Source organism: Chenopodium album, chromosome 8, assembly GCF_948465745.1.
Source record: "Chenopodium album chromosome 8, dcCheAlbu1.1, whole genome shotgun sequence".
NCBI lineage: Eukaryota > Viridiplantae > Streptophyta > Magnoliopsida > Caryophyllales > Amaranthaceae > Chenopodium > Chenopodium album.
The window spans coordinates 60,313,556-60,335,916 of NC_137841.1; the positions used below are offsets into that span (position 1 = coordinate 60,313,556).

Here is a 22,361-nt window from a genome sequence, read left to right on the forward strand (position 1 = left end):
TAAATATCTGAATTTTTAATATCATATTTGACATATTAATATCAAAATTTTATTTTTATATATCTGATATCTAAATTTCAGTTTTTGATATATTAATATATGATAGAAATTTTAATATTTGATAATAACAATTTAATATCCAATATAAAAAACACAATTTTTATTTTTTTTATTTTTTTTGGTTTTGTTTTTTGTTTGAAAGAAGATAAAAAAACGCAATATCTGATCTAACCTTTTTAATATCTAATAATTAGATTTTAATATCTTATATCAAGAGTGTTTCTATTTAACATTTATACGTGGCCAGCCACACCATTAGTGTTTGGTGTAACGACTTCACTACAAGCAAAGTAATTGAGTAAGGCCCTGTTCTTTTGAGCTTCTGGGCAGAGCAGAGCAGATTTTAGCAGAGCAGAGCAGATTTCAGCCGAGCCGAGCAGAGCAGAGCAGATTTTATTATTATTATTATTATTATTATTATTATTATTATTTTTATTATTATTATTATTATTATTATTAAATATTAATTATTATTATTATTAAATATTAATTATTATTATTATTATTATTATTATTATTATTATTATTATTATTATTATTATTATTATTATTATTACTACTACTACTACTATTATTATTATTATTATTAAATATTAATTATTATTATTATTATTATTATTATTATTATTATTATTATTATTATTACTACTACTACTACTAATACTATTATTATTATTATTATTATTAAATATTAATTATTATTATTATTAAATATTAATTATTATTATTATTATTATTATTATTATTATTATTATTATTATTATTATTACTACTACTACTAATATTATCGCATTATTATTATAATCATTAAATTTTTAAAGTTAAATATTAATTATTATTATATTAATTATAATTATTATTAAATATTATTTAATTATTATTATTAATAATTAATAATTAGTATTATCTTTAAATATTAGTCATTATCTTAATATTAATTTCTATTATAAAAATCAATTATTGTTATTATAATTAATATTATTAGTTACAAATATTATTATTACTGTTAGTATAATTACTATTATTATTACTATTATTATTATTATTAAATATTAATTATTATTGTTATTATTATTATTATTTTTATTAATAATTATTAATAATTTATTATTATTATTATTATTATTATTAAATATTAATAATTATTTATTATTTTTTTATTTTTTATTAAATATCAATAATTAATTATTGTTATTATTATTATTAAGTATTAATTATTATTATTATAATTAAATATTAATTATTTATTATTATTAAATATTATTTATTTATTATTATTATTAAATATTAATTATTTATTATTATTAAATATTAATTATTATTATAATAATTTAATATTAAGTATTAATTTTAAGTAGAGCAGAGCAGGGCAGAGCAGATTTCAGCAAAGCGGAGCAGAGCAGAGCAGAGCAAAGCAGATTTCAGCAGAGCAGAGCAGAGCAAAGCAGCTCTAAAGAACGGGGCCTAATATGGTTATGACGATAATCCTTCAAATGGGGTTACCCCGGTGGACGAGGTTACCTCAATTGAAAAATGAGATTAATTTACAAGAAATTCAAATTTAAAGTTCTTTTAATACGTAGTATTATTGTTAAAATAAAGAAGAGTGAATACTCAAACTAACAAATCAAGTTATATTTTTTTTTTTTTGTTTGATGTTATTTATATATGAATTACTAGTAAAATAAGTCTTCATTATCTCATCTTGGCCAATCGCCATTAATTACCTTGTTTCTCTATTTTTCATTGTTTAAAATTTTGAAAAGTGAGAATATTTCATTTTAATTTTTACAATATTTTCTCTCAATGAGATTCATTTTTCTTAATTTATTTCTCAACTTTATATGGGAAGAACTAAACGAATCAGCCGGAGTATGTGATATGAAGACTTTAAAAGATGGTAAACTTTTAATAACATTAAAAAAAACTTTTATAAATAGTGACTCGATCGAAATTTTGACTACCCATAAGATCAATTATCAAGATTTTTTTTCAATTTGAATTGGGATTTTTCTGATTCGAAATTCAAATCAGATTTCTGGTTCGACTAACCCACTTCAATTAAATAACAAGTTGATCTGAAAATTGGAAGAGTTGGGAACTTAATTTTTATGTGACTTCAAAATTTATTTGGGAGTTCTACTGGAATTTTAAATAAAATCATTAAAAATAAAAAGGCTTTTTGGTGCACACGAGATATATGTTAAATAATTAATGTATGAAGTAATACATAAATATTTAGAGGATAATAAATAATGATGAACAAAAAAATGAAAAAAATGGAAAGTATTAATCATACTATGTATTTATAAAAATTTCATTGAAATTTCCCTACAACTTACACTTGGGAGAAAATTCGTTACTAAATATAATACGAGTATTATATGCTGAATCTATTAAGGAATCACACAACAACAACAACAACAACAACAAAAAAATAAATAAATAAATGAAATATTAACATATTTATACAAATTTCATTGAAGATTTCTCCGCAACTTACGCTTAGGAGAAAATATATAAATACCTAATATAATAAGACAGACATATATATTGAGGATTCATACGTTAATATACATGTTGCGCTATTTACATTAGCCACATAGCGCACCAAGATGACACAATCCCTAATTCACAAATAAAGTACTAATCCACTAGATTAACTAATAGCATATTTAAGGAATAATCTATATCATCATCATAACTAGGTAGTTAAAAAATGATTATTGGCAACCAAATACTATAATTAACACTAAACAATATCCCTAATCATAAAAGTCAACAACACAATTAAATAACACATCCACATCACACTCACTCATTCATAGTCTTATCACGTTTATTATTTTTAGTAGTCTTGTAGTACAACCCCCCAATTTTGCTTACAAGAAGCCAAGAATATAGAATTAATACCAATTTTAGTACACTATAGGTAATACCTAAAAAAGCAACCTATCTACTACCCCTTCCTAAAGGGTAAAATTGTTGTAATAATATTTTTTTCTATTTTCATATAGTATTATTCATTTTATTTAATTAAAGTACCTACTTTAATTTTTAAAATATATTTTATACTATATACGTAAGTTGTATTTATTAAGGGAAAATCGTCTGCGTTGGTTTGGACATGTAAGACGGAGACCCGAGGGTGCACCGGTGCGAAGAGTGGAAGAGTGGGACCATGGAGGGATTAAACGAGGAAGAGGGAGACCAAAGATGACTTGGTTGGAAGGAGTGAGGAAGGATATGAAGTGCATGGATTTACGTGAGGATGAAGTTTTGGATCGTAAGGGATGGAGGAGAAAGATTTATGTTGATGACTACACGGAATAATCAAATTTGGTTCATGTTAGCCGACCCCACTTTTGGGATTAAGGCTTTGATTGATTGATTGATTGATTGACGTAAGTTGTATTTATTTTACATATAATTTCTATATATATCAACCAATTAAAAACGTTGTATTCTCTCTCACACGTCTCACCCCTTTGGCCGGTGCCCCTCTTCTTCTTCTACTTTCTCTCTCTTCATTTTTTCTTCTTCTTGAAAAATCAAAATCTCCATTGTTGTTACTTCCAAATCTTCTTCCACCAAACTTTTTCTCCCTCTAATCTATTTTGTTCATCTTTTCACGAATTTCCATGTCTAACAACCAATTTTTCCAACACTGTAATAACAACAAAACCACTGTTATTATCATTATCACAAAAACTCTGTTTTAGAGAGAGAAAATCGCAATCAAAATTAAACCAAAATCAATCGATTATCTCCGAGTTTGAGAATCTGGGTATTGATTAATTTTTCTGGGTATTTGATTTCTGTAGTTTTCTTAAAATTTAATCAGCAAAAATGCTTGATCTCAACATTGGTGTAGCTAACAATACTAACAATAACAATCACTCCATGAATAAAGAGGAGAGAGAAAACTCCATGAAAGACGAAGGTTCAGCAACTAATACTGAGCTCTCAGGAACATCCTCGGCATCTTCCCTCGTCAACGCCGCCGCCGATGAGTCTCCGATCTCCGGCGCCGGCGAGTTTGACTTCTTCTCAAAGCAACGAACAGAGGAAGTTTCTCCGGTTGTAACTCGGCAACTTTTTCCGATGAATGAGGCTGATCACGTCGGATTAAATGGCGGAAGTGGTAGCGGAGCTGGTGACGGAACCCGAGGAATGGAGCTTCTTAGGCTCGGATCATCGTCTTCGATGACCCGAACCACGCCAACTCAAAGTAATGTTAATAATAATCAGTGGCTGAATCTTTCCGTATTAGGTTCGGGTTCAGGTTCGGGTTCAGGTGTAGGTTCGGAGCAACAGAATAATGCTAAACAACAGGTTAGGAGAAGTAGGAGGGGACCCAGGTCAAGGAGTTCTCAATATAGAGGTGTCACGTTTTACCGGAGAACCGGCAGATGGGAGTCACATATTTGGTAATAAAATTATTTTGGTTATTTTAAATTATTATTTTAATTATTTTTTGTAAGATTATTATATAATTTGAATTATTTTTGTGTATTTTAAAATGGGTTGTCTGACTTGTTTTTTTCTGGTGCGGCAATTATTTTTTTGTTACAGGGATTGTGGGAAACAAGTGTATTTGGGTAAGTTTAATGATCTATGATTATATAATTTTAATTTTTTTTTCAAGAATTATATAATTTTAATTGACATTAAATTTGTTTTGGTTAATGTTTTTCTAATTTATTTTCTTGGAATTTGCATGGCATTTTTCAGGTGGATTTGACACTGCTCATGCTGCTGCTAGGTACTTAATCTATGAATTTTAATCTAAGCCTTTAAGATTGCATATATCAAAACCGTTAAAATTTCGGAAATTCAGGCCTTTAGGATTGCGTATATCAAAATTGTTAAAATTTGCCTGTATCCAGGCCTTTAGGATTGCATATATCAAAACCATATGATACTTAACGTATTTTTTTTTATCGAATTTCAGGGCATATGATAGGGCAGCAATTAAATTCAGAGGAGTTGATGCTGATATAAATTTTACCATTGCTGATTATGAAGATGATATGAAACAGGTAAAGTTTCAAACCAAATTAATTAAACACAACCTTAATTATTAAATATAGCTGTTTAATTAGTGATAGTTTCATGATTAGATCATTGATAATTAATACACCATATGATTATGGACTTGTGATTAACAGCAGATGAAAAACTTAAGCAAGGAAGAATTTGTGCACATTCTTCGGCGCCAAAGCACTGGCTTCTCCCGGGGAAGTTCGAGGTATAGAGGCGTGACACTTCACAAATGTGGCCGGTGGGAAGCTAGAATGGGACAATTCCTTGGCAAGAAGTAAGGCACATAAAATTTGGCATATAATATATGCTCCTAATTGTATTTTAACTCTTTGATTGTCATGTATTGCATTGGTTTAGATTAAAATTAGCGCGTTTTTTGCATGTTAATTCTTAGTTAGACAGCCCAAGGTAGTAGTAGTAGTAGTAGATTAGTGTTAATAGTAGTAAGAGGGTATGATCACAATAATAATGTGAAAAGGGTATATAAGAGAAAGATAATTGAGGAACCTAGTGTTTATCAGTGGGCGCGGTTATGCTTGGTTGCAGGTATATATATCTTGGCTTATTCGACAGCGAAGTAGAAGCCGCGAGGTCCTTTTATGACCATAAATTTTTACAAAACTCCTTGAAACTCTGATTTTTCGAGTTTTGTGTGTGTTTGATCGATTAACACGCAATGCCCTATGGTGGTGCAGGGCTTATGATAAGGCTGCTATACAATGTAATGGGAGGGAAGCGGTCACAAATTTTGATCCTAGCTCGTATGATGGCCAGATACCGATAATGCAAGCTAACAACGAGGGTATATATCTTTTTAAAGTTATTATGTTCGTTTAGTAATACATGATCAATTTGGTTTTGATTCCAAAGGGATCAAGATTTTGTTTACTTTTGGTGTTTGATTGAGTGGAATCAATGTTTGCTTTTGGCAGGTGATGGGCAAAATCTTGACCTGAATCTTGGAATATCGATCACCATAGACGGTCCTAAAGGAAACAACGATAAGGGTCCTGGAGAATCACATACGCATCATCCACCTCTTCACCTTGCCAACGGAAAATGGCCTGTGGTAAGAAACCGAATATCTAACTGATGTTTCAGAGGATTAGAAATATCCCTTTGAGACAATTCAGTTCTGGATTTTTTGAATACTCCACTATGTTTGAATTCAATGTTATTAATGGACTTAATCGCGTTATCTTGACAGAATGGGGGTTACTTTACTCCTGGTGCATCTCCGCTCTATGGTCAGCCATTGCCATCAAGACAATCTACTAATATGTTGTCTGGTTTACCACCAGGTCGGTCTGCAATCTATGAGGTACATCTAGTTTGTTTATTCATTGATTCGATTCTTAGCTTATACTTAACGTTTTGGCCTATATCGACTGTATGTACTATAAGAACATACATGCAAGAGAAGCTGTTATTGTTCAAATTTAATCAAACAAACATAAAATTAAACTTGCACACAATAGGGGGAAATTCAATTAAACTTTTGTTAATCCGCCTTAATTTGTTGTTCAGTGCTGGCCTAATAGGTAGTATGCAGATGTAAACTCTCTACTTTGTATGTGTATATAAAGTTTAGTATGAGCTTTGAACGCTTCAAATTTAGAGATAATTTCTATGCAATTGTTAATGCGCGTTGAGAATTTTACTTAGCACGATGATCATGCCTAAGATTTTGTTCATTGGCTTCCCATTTTAGAACTTTGATCACGAACTTTCTTGGACTTATTTTAGTTTAAATTTCTTGGACTTATTTTACAGTTTAAACTTCAAGCTATTATCATCACTAACTTGAATTGAAAACAATTTTAGCAGGACCGCGTTGGTGATCAACAAAAGCTAGAGGCAATGGCAGCCTCGGCAAGATTACCAAACTGGGCATGGTACATGCAAAACCAAGGTCAAGGAGGAAGTGGAGGTGGAGTTGGTGGTACTGCAAACCAAGTCCAACAGTTTTCAACTGCAGCATCATCAGGATTCTCATCATTTTCTACCACCACCACTTCTTCGGCCAGTTATCCTTTTGCCAACTTACAGAACGACTTTCACAACAATAATAATAATAATCAGGGTCGCGGTAGATGACACAAGGCCACCGCCTTTGACAGGTTTTTTCCAATGCCACTTCATCAAAATTTCTCAGATGAAATGGCATGGGTAGCAAGGCTATGGAAGCTGAACATAATATATATAAATACGTATGAATACTTATATTGATAGTTACATATAGAAGTTCGATTTAAATTTTTCCAAGTGTATATCACAAGTTTGTGACGCGCATAATTTGTGCATATAAATTTGCTGCAGGAGCAAGACTAATATGTATCTATGATACATTTGCAAATTGATGAATCATGAAATTACAATCAACTAAGAGCTTAATTGTTCAGTCCCTCTTTTCCCTTTTTTTCCTCCATATTTGTGATTCCATATTCTTTATAAAGTTGAAGGTGATTGAGCACAGAATTTGCATGATTCTTGTGAATTGTGATATTTCCAAAGTAGTAATTTTTGTGACAAAGTAACTTTGCTTCTGAATGTTGTCATCTAATATTGATGGCTTAGGCTTTCAATGACATTGTATTGTCACGCAAGCTGCAAGATTTTGTTGTAAGAAGATTAGATTCTTTTTGCCAGTCACATAGAGATAGTATTTGAATTCATAAGACTTTGCATTCAAAAAGTGTACAGTACAGGAATTATTACAGTCTAATGTAGATATTAAGAGCTTTTTGTGTAGTGTAAAGATTGAAGTGCATAAAGTTTTTTATCTATACGAGATTTGATGGCAAGTTTTGGATCCACGGTTTGATTAAGGACACTACTAAGCAATAAAATCTTTGGCCTATACGTAGCTTATTTTGAAAATTGATTTAGGTAAATTTAATCATAAAATGAAATGGATTATACGTAAACAATATTATTGAAATTAGTTTAACAATCTCGCTCTCTCCAAAATCTCAACCAACCTATCATTTTCTATCCTTGATCCCTCCAGTTAGTTACCTTATACTTCATATATATATATATATATATATATATATATATATATATATATATATATATATATATATATATGAAGTATAAGGTAACTATTTTTAGTTTTTTACCGAGTTGAAATATAATTACTTAACTACAATAACCTTTTACTATTTTATCTTGAGGAGATGCAATCCATAAAATGGTAGAGTATTATTTGTTAATTATGCCTCAAACTTAGGTGAGGGAATCTACAAAAGATACTCTTGTCAAGGCGGGGGAGCAATATACTTGAAATGGCAATGGTGTGTTGGGTTCAAGGGTGGTATTGGAATAGGGAGAGAAGGGAAGCAGAGGGAAATGAAGAAAGGAACAATTAATTAATAAGTTCAATTAAAGATAATGTTAATAAGAGCTAGTATACCAAAGATTAATTATAACTAATGAAGTAATAAAGTTGAGTTTAGATAACTAAAAATCGGATGAATATAACAACGAACACATTATTAATATATGATTATAAGAAGTACATTATTGTAAAAATGTTTTCCATATATTAATTAAGATAGATCATATGATAGTATATAGGGAAATTATTAATATTGGATGTATATGTCTAGTGAAAATTTAAGATAGAATTATATTAAGTGTTGATATTTGAATAGTATCGTATAAAATACGAGTAGTTTAAGGTGTTTACTTAATTTCGAAAAAGAAAATTTATTTTAAGGTGTTTAATTAAGAAGGTTGTTTCTTACGCGATTTTATGTTGTATTGTATAAATAGTGTATTAATAATCAATAATATAATACGTAATAAAAAGTTAAGTCATTAAGCCCTTCCTCAAAACTAGTCACACTCCCTTATTATTCAAAACTTGTCACACTCTCCCTTATTATTAAACATAAATTTAAATAGAATAAGTGGAAGTAATTTAGAAAAAAATAAGGTTTTTTTTTACAAGAGCTCACAATTGATTATCTACTATCTTGTTTGCTATAGTGAAGCAATGTGTGCCGACTTGACAAGTAGTCTTAAATGTACTTAACTAATGATAATAATAATACACTATACACTTATTAGTTATTACACTAATATACTCACATAATACAGCTATATGCCCAACCAACAATTTTCTGTGGTGTTAGATTTCTCTACAGTTGGCTCCTTGTCCTCGCCCTCTGTGATGGATAATGTTTTCATTATCACCACATGATTTATTATTGATAAAAAATGCTTTCATTATTTTTTAAAAAAATCCCAAGTGTGCTCCATCTAGCTCCAATAAATATCTTTTGAATTGTTCATGTAACCGTTGTTGAGGAAAAAAAAAACATTTCAGTTTATTATCATTGATTAATACTGAAAAAATTAATTAACATAATATAGTTTAATTTTCAGACGTTGAGTATGTATTATATGTTTTAGATAATCCAAAATAAAAAGGTGATCCAAACAATAATATACCAAAAGGAGTTCCTCAAAAAAAAAAAAGTAATACACCATAAAAAAAAAAAAAAAAAAAGAAAAAAAAAAACCATGGACATAAATGGAATTAAAATAAGATGATTATAGGATTCCACAATTTCTCTTCCTTGGTCAAATTAGAATTAAATAGGTTCCACCCTAGCTTCCAACCCAATTTTTCCTAAGTTACTTGAACAATTTTGGCTCAATACTCATTATAAATATAATTAATACAAGGTTTCTATATAATACACCTATAATAGACGCATACAATAGTGTAATGGTACTAACAAGTTGTGATTCCAATCACCTTGTTGTCTAACCATGTGAATTTCAATTAACTTTGGATTCTACGTAAAAGATGAAATCTACTATCACCCTTGTAAAACTATTATATTTAATATCTCACCAGTGAAATGTTTATAATCCTCATTAAGGTCGGTCCATTCACAAACCAATTAAAACGTGTATATAATAAGGATAAAAAAATTTCTTTCATGTATCAGATAATGAGAGTTCAGGTTCTGCACCAGCCACCGGCCATCGCTAGAGTAGATTATAGTGGTCATCATCATATATAAATTTAAGTGGCTACAAGCTAATGAGAAACATTTCCATTTCATAAACATTATGAAAATTTCCAAAAAGATCAATAAAAGGACAGATAATGACAAAATCAAATTCATGATGAAAAGGAGATGCATGAAACACATGCTAGTAGGATGTCACTCTCATGTTACTATTTTGAAAGCTTTTCTTGCATGTTACACAAATTATATTACTCTTTTGTGAGTTGTGAGTCTTGTCTTCTTAATTTAACCTAAAAGGGGCCAAGCTTGCAATAAAGGAATTTGAGAGTTGAGATAACATTAGCATCAATTTTCATGCCGATAATAGTTGATTTCTTAATTAATATGAGATTGGGCCATCCAACAAAGGAGAGCCCACCCCTACTCATTTACGAAGCCCAAGAGTTAAGCATAAGATAGTGCTATTAAACGCAAGATTTAAAAATTTTATGGCACACAATTACAGTGAACCCTACAATTTTTTTTTCAAGCTGTAATTCATTTGAGAAATAGTTTGTCTACCTTGTGGAGTTGTGGTTGGCCGCACACAAAATGACTGGTGTGATTGTGTGCCATGTCACCACTTATAAAAGAATGGAATTGTTATACTATAGAAAAATAGGGGAAAAAAAATCCAATATACATCATTTAATGTTAGTTGTCACTTTTAATGTGACATTTTCCTACTAAATCGATATATATGCTTAAAAATGTTTTTGGAAATGTTTATGAATCTCAAGAATCAATAATGAATGGAAGAAACTATAGATATACTAATGAATATGAAAACTAGAATATTTATCGAAACTTGACTTAATGAAACTATTCATCTTACATAAATACGGAAAAACCAATCAAGGTGATATTAGTTCGGACCCGTTCTTTTGAACTTCAGAGCCTAGTAGAATAACTGTTCCTTTTTGAAATTATTATTTTTTGTTTCAAAAAAGAACCGTTATTATTATTATTTACTTATTTATTTATTTTTTGACGGTAAGCAAGGCAATATTTATTAATTAAAGCATGATTAAAATAGACACTAGAATTTCCCTAAAAAAAAAAAGACACTAGAACATAATTTCCCTAAAATAGACACTAGTATATAGCATTTTGGGCCAAATTGTTAAGGAGTGGGCTTAACAATCACGGAGAAGGACTAAAATCAAAACGGACTAAGATAAAACAATTTAACAAATTGGGCTAAGAATATGCTATAAATATGGGCCAGTCTATCCTAAAGGGAATAAGGCTATCCTAAAGGAAATAAGACTAGGATATTGAACTAAAAGATCTTTCTTCAACTTGATCTCTAGCTCGGAATAATTAAGCACCACGTATATTTCAATTTGAAAAATTTGTCAAAAAGACCCTTTTAAAAGCATCTTTTTCCGAAAAAAAAACACTTTAAATTTTTTTTGATTAAAAAAAAATCACCATGTTCATTTTTTTGGCGAGAGGAAACCAATTTCCCTAATTACCCTCTAATTAATCCCTCCCCCTCCGAACACTCTGTCCAGATTTGGTGGGTGAAGGGATCTGGGCGGCGGGTTCGGTGGGTGAGGGGGTTGCTTCCAAGGGAGGTGGAAAAGGAGGAAGAAGGGGAAGGGCCAAAAGGGTGGTTGGGGTGTTTTTTTTTTTTTTTTTTAAATGTATAAATTAAATCTAATTATTAAGTAATTGGGTGGGTTAGAGGTTAATTAGAAGAAATGAGAGAAAATTAGAGTCTAATTTAAGTTAATTAGAGGATAATTATAGAAATGGGTTTCCTCATGCAAAAAAATGAATGTGGTGGTTTTTTTAAAACCAAAAAGCTTTTAAAAGGGTGTTTTTTTTTTTCACAAAATGGTATTTTTAAAAGTTTTTTTTTAACAAATTTTCCTTTCAATATTGGATTTTTTTTTTTGAAGCCAAGTGAAGGTTAGTCTATAGAATCTTCACTTTAATCTAGGCTTCAGAAAAGATAAGCGTAAAGTACTAACTCAAGACAAAGAAAAAAATTTTAATGTGTACAACGAGGGAGGCATACCTTTGTTTAGTCACAGTAGAGGTGATAAAAAATCGGGCCCAAGCTGAGCCTTAACACAATTTTTCGTGTCCAAACCCGCAAAAAGGTAGCGGGTTTATCGGGCTAAAGCGGACTTACAAACTGGGTTCGAGCTTTTTTAATTTAAAAGTGTTTTTATGCTTGTCCAAACCTAATTATTTATGGCTAGATTCTAGTCTAAGCATCTTACCCTACACCCCTTCCCCGCAAATACTCAATTTCACTACATACACAAAAAATAAATAAATAAATAAATAAAATAAAAAATAAATCAAACCATTATTCTCATTTCACTTTCTTTCTCCTCATCCATTTTTCGTATTTTCTCTCTCTACACCCATTTTTTGCATTGTCAAATCCGAATATTTCTACGAATTTGTGACAAATTATCAAAAAAAATTGTTCAATTACTACAGAATTCAACAAATCAAGGTCAAAATTCAAAGGAGTAAGTTATTTTGTTCATATTTAGTTCGAAAAGGAGTATAAACCCTAGTTTTAATAAATTTTTGTTGCAATTGTGTTACAGGAACAACATCGAAGTATAAAACATGGAAAAAGAGTATTAATTATTGCATATTAATAATTTTAACTAATTTTCGTTTAAATATTAGTAAGCTGAACAAATACATTTTGATTTTTGGGTATGAAGGTTTTTTTTTTTTTTTTTTTTTTTTTTTTTTTTTTTTTTTTTGCAGTACGAGGGAAATAGTTTTAGAGAAGAACATCAAAGGATTTGGAGAAAATTAAGCACTAATTAAATTAGTTCGTAGTTTTTTTTTTTTTTAATGAATGTTCATTTTCATTTTGAAAATGTTCATTTATAAATAAGTATACAGTCATTCACATGTTAATAGATGATTAATATAATTGTTCATTTGTGTATTACTACATAGTCATTTGTATTAATGTTCGGAAAATTATTTTGATGAGTGTTCATTTGTATTTTGGCATATGTATGTTCAATCACATTAAAGTATATGATTTTCACATATATTAATATACGATTATTAGAATATTGATAAATATTTATATTTTGGTCATCCTCTTCAAAGATTTCATGCTCGGTTCAATTTTGAGTTTCAATATATGTCTTTTTCATATGGATATATGGTAAATCACATATTGATAGCTTTGATAGTTATTCACATATATATTTCATGTTCATTGATTGATATCTTTCATAGGCATTTTTAAACCTACTGTGGGGAATATTTCAAGTCATCCCACATTTGAGCCCCACTGTGATCATACACTTAAGCATGGTGGCGTCCAAAGAGAGGGAAGCTAGAGTAAAAGTGTCGCCAACAAGTTTTAAGAACTTGTAAACCGTTCACAGGGTGAAGGTTACACCCCTTAACGATCCAAGAGATCATTAACTCCAATAGGTCTGGAACCAAGACTGGAAGTTTGGGGATGAAGGTACAAATCCAACCTAAAAGAGACTGAACTTGCCCTAATAATTGCCACACCAATTTGATATGAATTTTGATGGATATAACCTTCAATCGCAGTTGAAAGGTTTGGAATCTTGAGTCTCGGTCAAGAAACGCTAAGCAACACGAGCTTAAAACCTAAACTAGGCCAAGAATACACAAGCACAAGCTTACGTAAAACTTTATAAATTTCAAATCAATCAATCATGCTTTTCGTTAAATACCATCACGTATTTATAAGCTAAATAATTAGCCTAAAAATCGGTAAAACAAATTCTAATCTAACTAGGAAACTAACTCTAACTTGTAAAGATAATATTTTGCAAATATGATCTTTAAAGTTAAGCTTATCTTATACTAACCGAATTAAACTAACAAAAATATCCTAATAAATTCGGTCATCTTATAATAAACTAAAAATAACAATAAAAATAATTATAATAACAATATTGATGCCTTGGAACCGCATCATCTACTTTATTCTTCTCCTATTCATGTGCGCTTTCTGACTAACATACAATCAATAGGTTAACCCTAAACCTGTTTATCTATATTGGTTGGATATTAATGCACAAATAAAACTATTATTGACGATCACTTGAATTATAATCATATTATCCCTAAACAAGATTATTAATTATCTTATTAAGCGTGATTACAAGTACAAATTCCTTTTAAACATGCATAAAAGGCGTGATCAAGCATTAACAAGAATAAATCATCAAGCAACATAATAACAATAATCATAATAATAATCATAGTCATGTTAAAGCATAATAATAGCAAGATCCTAGACATGATACTAACAAGATTAATAACAAACCCTAGCATGTCACTAAACAATAAAGAATCAAACCTTTAGCCCTAACATGATACTAACATGGTATTAGGAAAGACATAGGAAGAATTCTTTGAATCATACATGATATTATAAATATTAATTATTACCCTAAACATGATACTAGGAAGCAATAAAACATCCTAACATGATATTAGGAATAAAAATAACAATCTAAGCATGATTTCTATATCATAATATCAATTAAACAATTAAATCACTTACTTCGATGCCTCGTATATCTTTCTAATAACAAAATACAAACGTTACTAACTTCAAGGAAAAGTAATAAAAATCAAACAATTAAATTAAATAATTGAAATAGAGATTAGGGACCAAACCCTAAGAAATTATCAAACCTTTCACGTCTAGGATGAAGGCAACTTCAAACTTGGCTAGGTGTAATGTATGAGGAATTTTGTGAAAGGGAAGGTTTAGAAAAAGAAAGGAGAGAGAGAGAAAGCTTCTAGCTTTTTAGAGAGATAAAGAGAGAGAAGATTGATTGTGAATGTAGATGCCTTAAAAACTGGGAGATACGACCCCTATTTATAAGAAAAATAGCACGGGATTGAAGAAAATTATATTTGGAATAAAACTTCTCCTGTCGCATACGACAGGAGCCAGCGCCAAACGACGAACTAGGCGACAAAGGTCAGCGCCTTGCGACGACTATGTCGTCTCGCGCCGGTCCAAAAGTCAACACGCTTTTCCACGCGTAATTACCTTCAACACCGATTGCAGGTAATTATGCGTCCGAGCAGTTTTCGAAATCAGATTTAATATTTTTATTCTAAATAAAATATTCTTTTAAAATATATAATAGGATTAATAGGCCCTCCTCTAGATCATCGGGCCACCTTTGAAAATAGTTGGACTTAATCTAATTTAATCCACAACTTCCTCATAAGTCATCGGAATTGGGCCTATAATCTATCATTGGAAAGCTGTTTTCGAGCCCAATCCAACTACACTATTATTGGACCTTTATTATGGACCAAACCAAATTAGACTGGCTATTTTCATAAATAGGAGTAAGAAAAAAAATATTTTATAGAAAACAGAATGAGAAATATTTTAATAAAAACATCCTCATCATTAGACTTTCCACACTTTCACCTCGTTCGATAATCAAATGACGCGAAAGGTATTCATCACCGGGTTTGGTTTTGGGGAGACACATTTGGGTGCCTATACCTACCAATACATGTTCATTTATATATTAATAGATGTTCATTTTCATATTGAATTAAAGATGTTCATTAGTTATTAATAGCTATGCATTTCCATATCAATGGATGATCATTTGTACACTATTATATGTTCATTTATATATTAAAATATGTTCATTTCCGCATTGGTCATTTCAATTATTATACTATTCATATTCATATGAAAATTGATTCATTTCAACACTTATTCATGCTCAAATCTAACTAAAAATTCATTTATTTTTGTCTATTAGTTTAACAAAGAATCGTGGATGTAGTGAGTTACACCACACAATAGCAAGGAAAAAAAAAAGGAAGACGACAAAAATAAGGAAATCAAGAAGGCATGGATTTACGCAACACGGACCAATAACACGAGCTTGAATTTTTCGATTTTGGCTCGAGAATTCATTGTGTATAATAATATGTGTGGAATTGGGTTGTATATTTATACATTCAATATTTTAATTTTTGGTGATATGCAATTTCTATTTGATTTTAATAAGAAGGAAATAATTTTTTCCCCCCAAAGTACTATTACAAACCACATCCTTCAAAAGCAAACATTTAAATAACCTATATACTATTACAAACCATATCCTTCAAAAGCAAACATTTAAATAATAATATATTATTATTTAAATGTTTGCTTTTGAAGGATGTGGTTTGTAATAGTACTTTGGGGCAAATATATATATATATATATATATATATATATATATATATATATATATATATAAAACAACATGTTCATAAACAAAAAACTAAATATTCATAAAAACTTGTATATAAGAAAAACAACATGTTCATAACACAAAAAACTAAATATTCATAAAAACTTGTATTTGTGGTTGAGCTTTTACAATTGTCGACTTTGAACCATCATTCACTAACTATATTAGAATATACATGTTCATAATCACACTTGAATGATCAATAGAAAACTGTACAAATTAAAAGCTAAGGGCTTGTTTGGCATCATTTTTGGTTTTCAGTATCCTTTTTTTTTTTTTTTTTTTTAAAACTAAAAACAGAAAACAAGAAAAAGGCGTTTCCATTTTTCTGTTGTCAGTTTTTAAAATTATTATGATTTTAATAAGTTTAAATAATTTTTAATCCATTATGTGACATATATCACATACTTTCATACAACAAAAATCCAAAAAACAGAAAACCACAGCAATACCAAACAAACCCTAAACATTCAGTTCTTGTATCAAGTCTCTCATAAGACCTAATATTTCTACATTTATAATCTTTATAACCCTCATCAGAACAAATAAATCATTTCATAGAAAATGAATCATCCCTTCGCCTCTTACACCTCCAAACTCTAATTCCAAAACCTTTTATAAAAAAATACTCCTTATACATTTCATAAGCATCATCTTTGGAAGGAAATTGTTTCCCCAAAAAATCAAACTGATTTGTTTCTTAAAAAATAATAGCATCCGTCCTCTTTTCCCACTGCAATAAATAAACATGTAACAAATGAACACTATATAGTAGCAGTAATGGTCAATTACAATAATGCATTCGATCACTTATAGTTAAATTACTATATGTAAAAATATAAGTGATCATCTATATAGTTACATAATTGAACATTATTTATGAAACTATAAAACATTAATAATCATTAAAAATCACATGTACAACTTATAATTCCATAAACACAAGTGTATATATAAATGAACATTTATAATTGCATAATTGAACATTATTACAACAATACAGAATAACAAATATTAAGATATTTTATTAGGGAACAAATATTAAAATACATTCACTAGTTAAAAATAGATATGAGCATCTTTAAAAGAATGAAAATCATTGAAATTCACATGTACAACATATATATTCAAATACAACTAAAATAAACCTATAGTTTACTATATATAAAAAAAAAACATACATTAAACATAAATGAACATTTACTATTACGCAAGTGATCAATTTTTTTAACTAAGATTATTTTTATATGACACAACAAGTTGATAAACATAATCGGTTAGCAATATTATTATAACAACTATAGATGTTCATAGAAGACACACAAAACTGGAAAAGCAACAATCAAATAATAAGATTACAATCAAAATTACAAAATAAAAACAAAAATGCAAATAAGAATCAAATTAGAAGAATATTACAACCAAAACTATATATGAATCAATTAATAACAACAATAACAATAATAAAACCAGAGCATTATCAAAATTAAAATCAATACAACAAAAACTATGAAATCAAAGCATTATAATCAAAATTACTCACTGTACACACCTAAAAATGTCTCCCCAAAACCAAACTCGATGACGAACAACCTTTCATCGCCATTATTGGTCGGGTTTAGTATTTAATCTTTGGAGTGCTTAAATCCATATTCAAATCCATATTTTCATTTCATAAACCAACCCAATTCATAGCCCATTTCCCCAAACCTTCACTTATTTTCCTCTTTTCGTGCCTTCAAGCCCAAAATAATTCATTTCGTATCCTTTAAAATCATTCATTTCGTGTCCTTTTTATAAAACATTTAATCCAGTTTATTTTGGTCCATAATCTGGATCCAATGATTTAATAGTTGGATGGGGCTTTAAAATAGCTTTCCAACTATATATTATAAGTCCAAATCCGAGTTATAATGAATAAGTTATGGCCAAAATATTAAATCTAGCCCAAACCGAACCTAAGCCCACCTTACCTACGACCCAATGATCATGTGGAGGGTCCAAATTATTTGATCCAATTCCTAAACCAATTAGGATTAATTATTAGCTTCTATAAGTTTCTAAAAGATCTTAATTATTCATTTTGGAAATGATAAGATTAAAGAATTTGAAATTGAATAAAACTCTTTTTTTTTTAAAGTCCTAATTCTATCCGAATTGAAAGACATTCAAAGATAGACAGATATGAATTTTATTCCTCATATTTTTTATCTGAATTTTATATGGTTGGATAGCCCTTGAAATTATATTTCCAATGATATATTATAATATCAATTCCGAGCTATAACGGAAAAGATATGAATAAAATGTCAAACTCTATCCAAAACTGACACCATCTCACTATTTCGGCCATATCTTTTATTCTATAAAATATTTTAATCTGATTTTAATTGGTTTAGAAATTAGACTTCAAGAGCTTTCCAACTATATATTATTTATCTTATTCCGATTTCTGGATCAAAAGATATGATAAAAACAAAAACCGCAAAAACTGAAATCTATCGAGTTTTATTCCGATTTAATTCGGATCTTATCTTAATTCTTCGACCCTTCTTTTTTCTCTATAAATAGAGGTCATATCACCCCTTTTTCAATCATCAACAAGCTTGATCAATATAATTCTCTTCTCCCTCTTTAGCCTAAATACTAGCCACCCTATTCTCTCAAAATACTTCCCCTAATTAAACACTCCTAGGAGTTCATACAATACCCAAAGTTCTATACTTAAACCAAGGCGTGAAAGGTATAATTAACTGAGGGTTTGGACCAAATTAAATCTACATTTATTTAATTTAATTTTAATTTGCTTTATATTTTTATTGAAGTTACTAACAGTTTATTCATGATGTAGCAAATTAAAGGAACGTGCGGAATGTGAGTAATTAATTAATTTAATTACTCTTATTTTATTTTAATATTGCTAGCATCATGATTAGGTTATTTTATATTTTATTTGACTAATGATATTATGGTTAAATTGCTTCTAATATTAATGTTTATTCTATTGTTATTATTGATCACAATATTGCATGTTTAAAGGAAATATGTAATTGAAAATCACGCCTAATAAGATAATTTGGACAACCGGTTTAGGTTCCTTTTTAATCTTGTTGTTTAATCAAGTGATCACTAATATTTTAGAATAATGTGTTGCATTAATATTAAACCAATTTAGCATAATAATAGTTTGGAGCAAATTGAATATTTTGTTTGTATGCCTTTGAGATCGCAGGAATCACTTTTTACTATAAGAATCGAGTAGAGGCCAATATGGGCGAATGTGACTCCATGACTCACTTCGTACCATCATCCCCGATCCTCCTTTCGTGGTTCCGAACCATATGGAGTTAGTAAACTCATGGATTATGAATGGGGTGTAACCTTCACGGGTCAATCGTTGTTTCCTATCGTTGTCCCTTTAATCGTGGTTGCCTTTTATGATTCGTGAACGGTTTACAAGTTCCTTAAAAACTTGTTGGCGGCTCCCTACTTTCCTTGTTCCTAATCGTGTCCCTTATCGTATTATGTCAATTCCCACTTCCTATGAGTGCCAAGCATATTCACACATGCTTTAACGTAGGCGCACTTCGAACGACGCCTACAATTTGGCGACTCCACTGGGGAGGATTCTTGGTTATTTATCGATTTGAGTGATCGGTATTTAATTAAGATGAGTGGATGAGACTTGAAAGATTCTTGAATTGTATTCCTGCGATTTAATTGGCATTGTCACATATGCATATGCTTTTTAGGTTACCTTTTTTTTTGCCACAATAGTACGTGTTCTACGTACGTGGCTAGCCCGGGGGATTTAAGCTCTATCAACCCAAAAACGCTCATGGCAATAAGGGTTCATCCGAGTTTTTAAATCCACCCAAACCATGGGGTCGAGTTCGATTTCATCACGAACTCGCGGAGCCGCCTGTTGGGATACACCCTCAAGGGAGGCTGCCTTGCTAACGCGTCCAAACTCTTAACCATGGTACCCTTTGACACCCAAATAAGCTTCACCATAGTGGAACATAGAACTTGACTTTAGGTTGCGAACTTCATTGCATCATGCTTGACGATGTGCTTATATGTGTTTTTTTTTATTGACTTTTTTTAATTAATTTTTTCTCTCTTATCAAACCCTTTTTTATTTTTTTTAGAGTCGAGTCATAGATTTTTTTTAAAATTTGAGTCAACTCGGATTTTTATTCCCGTATACTGCACAAGAGTCAACTTGTTTTGGTCATAGCCGGAGTTCTAGAAAGAGTTACGTGTCGTTCCACCTATGGATCTGTAGCCCCGAGATTTATCTTTGATTTAGAGTTGGTTTCGTCCAAATCAGAGTCACAGATCAAAAGTTATAACTGATATACTACAACTTGTCCAGTTTAGGTGTCTTTTTAACGTTACCTTTTTTTTATTTTATTTTAAAAAAAAAAAACATCATGTCAAGCTAGTCTTAGACAAGTCCTTTAATCCATGTCAACTCGTATAACATAGGATTGTAGATTTTTATTTTTATTTATTTATTTTTATTTTTTTTATACCCATGAGTCTTAACTCTTCTAGAATGCTAGTCCTCTTCCTAGTTTCTTGTGATTTTTTGTGCTAACCTTAACCTGTGTTCTTTGTCTTTGATTGTGGTTGATCTTATTTATGACTAATGATTTCCAATGGACCGTTTTCACCTAGTAAATAGCATAAACATTAAAATTGGACAAAATTAATCAAGTTAGTTTGTCTTTTAGTCTTCCGTGCTATTTGGTCATTGGGTCCTTTGTTTTTCACAACGTCCTCATGTCTAGTCATGCGATCATACCACGAGTCTTAATAAACTTACTTAATCATACATGTTGAGTGATTGCACACACTTTGTCTCCGAGTCATGCACTATATTGTTTATGATCGTATACTAGGACCATGCATGCATCGTTTTCTGTCATAGTAAAAATGAGTGGAGATTTTTCTCACTTGTTTTCAAATGTCTATTTTTTCCCTTCCTTTCCTATCTTTAGCAATGAGTCGAACAATTAAGTGAATTATTTTATTTCACAGTACTTGGTCAAGGAGCAGGGATAGATTAATACGGTTCGAGTCATTACCGCAACAATCTCTCAGATCTAATAGGCGTTCAAAGAGAACTTTACCATCTCCACTTTACTTATCACCTTTCAATGGCCACTAAAGAAGATATTGAGAACATCAAAAAATCCATCGAGGCACTGTCTGCCATGATGCAAACCCTTACCACCAGGGTCACTACCATGGAACAAAACAAGGTCGCTGTTTCCACCCTTGACAAATTGAAAGAGCAAATGAGCAAGATTTATGAGGATTTCACCTATGTGGAACGGCCTCCCACTCCTTTGGATGTGAAGGACAGACTACCTGAAAAGTTCTCCACTGCTGATATTCCAAAGTTCAAGCCTACTGACAATCCAATATTCCATTTGAAGGCGTTCTCTGCTACCATGGCTCTTAAGGGATTGGACGTAACACTCTTCCCTGCGGTGTTCCCTCTCTCCTTAGAACATGCTTGCCAACAATGGTTCTATTCCCTAGATGCCAAGCGTACTGCGACTTGGCAAGATGTCACCGAAAGTTTCATGAATCGTTACAAGTGTAACATTCAAAATAAAACTTCTGAACATGAACTCTCCATTCTCAAACAGAAAGAGAATGAAGGCTTCACCGCTTATCAGAACAGATGGAGGGAAACGGCTTCACTCTTGGTAGATCCTCCCAAAGAAAGAGAGATGGTTCGCCTCTTTATTCAAAATTTGACTCACAAGTATAGGGAACATCTCAAATTTCTTCTACTGAACACTTTCGAAGCTGTATACGACATCGGCAACAGTATCGAGGATGAGCTTATAAAGACTGCTGGTAGTAACAATAATAACACTTGGAAAAACAAGAAGAACGACCATCCTTCTTCTTCGTCTTCTAAGCACGAAAATACTACCAACAATATAAA

The 22,361-nt window shown here is 30.4% G+C and overlaps 1 protein-coding gene across 8 annotated transcripts; it reads left to right on the forward strand.

Annotated features, from left to right (window-relative positions):
• The first annotated feature begins 3,533 nt into the window (after positions 1–3,533).
• LOC145556190 (APETALA2-like protein 2) lies at positions 3,534–7,534 on the forward strand. Of its 8 annotated transcripts, none has more exons than XM_081617835.1 (10): positions 3,534–4,490; positions 4,636–4,661; positions 4,795–4,825; positions 5,015–5,102; positions 5,232–5,380; positions 5,653–5,697; positions 5,802–5,908; positions 6,039–6,175; positions 6,314–6,427; positions 6,931–7,534. In XM_081617835.1, exons 1-10 carry the CDS (start codon positions 3,910–3,912, stop codon positions 7,201–7,203), a joined length of 1,551 nt encoding a protein of 516 aa, XP_081473961.1. In that variant the 5' UTR covers positions 3,534–3,909; the 3' UTR covers positions 7,204–7,534. The 8 variants fall into 8 exon arrangements, with proteins under 8 accessions (XP_081473961.1, XP_081473962.1, XP_081473963.1 ...); XM_081617836.1 differs by having other exon boundaries at positions 6,934–7,534; XM_081617837.1 differs by having other exon boundaries at positions 5,235–5,380.
• The last annotated feature ends 14,827 nt before the right edge of the window (positions 7,535–22,361 follow it).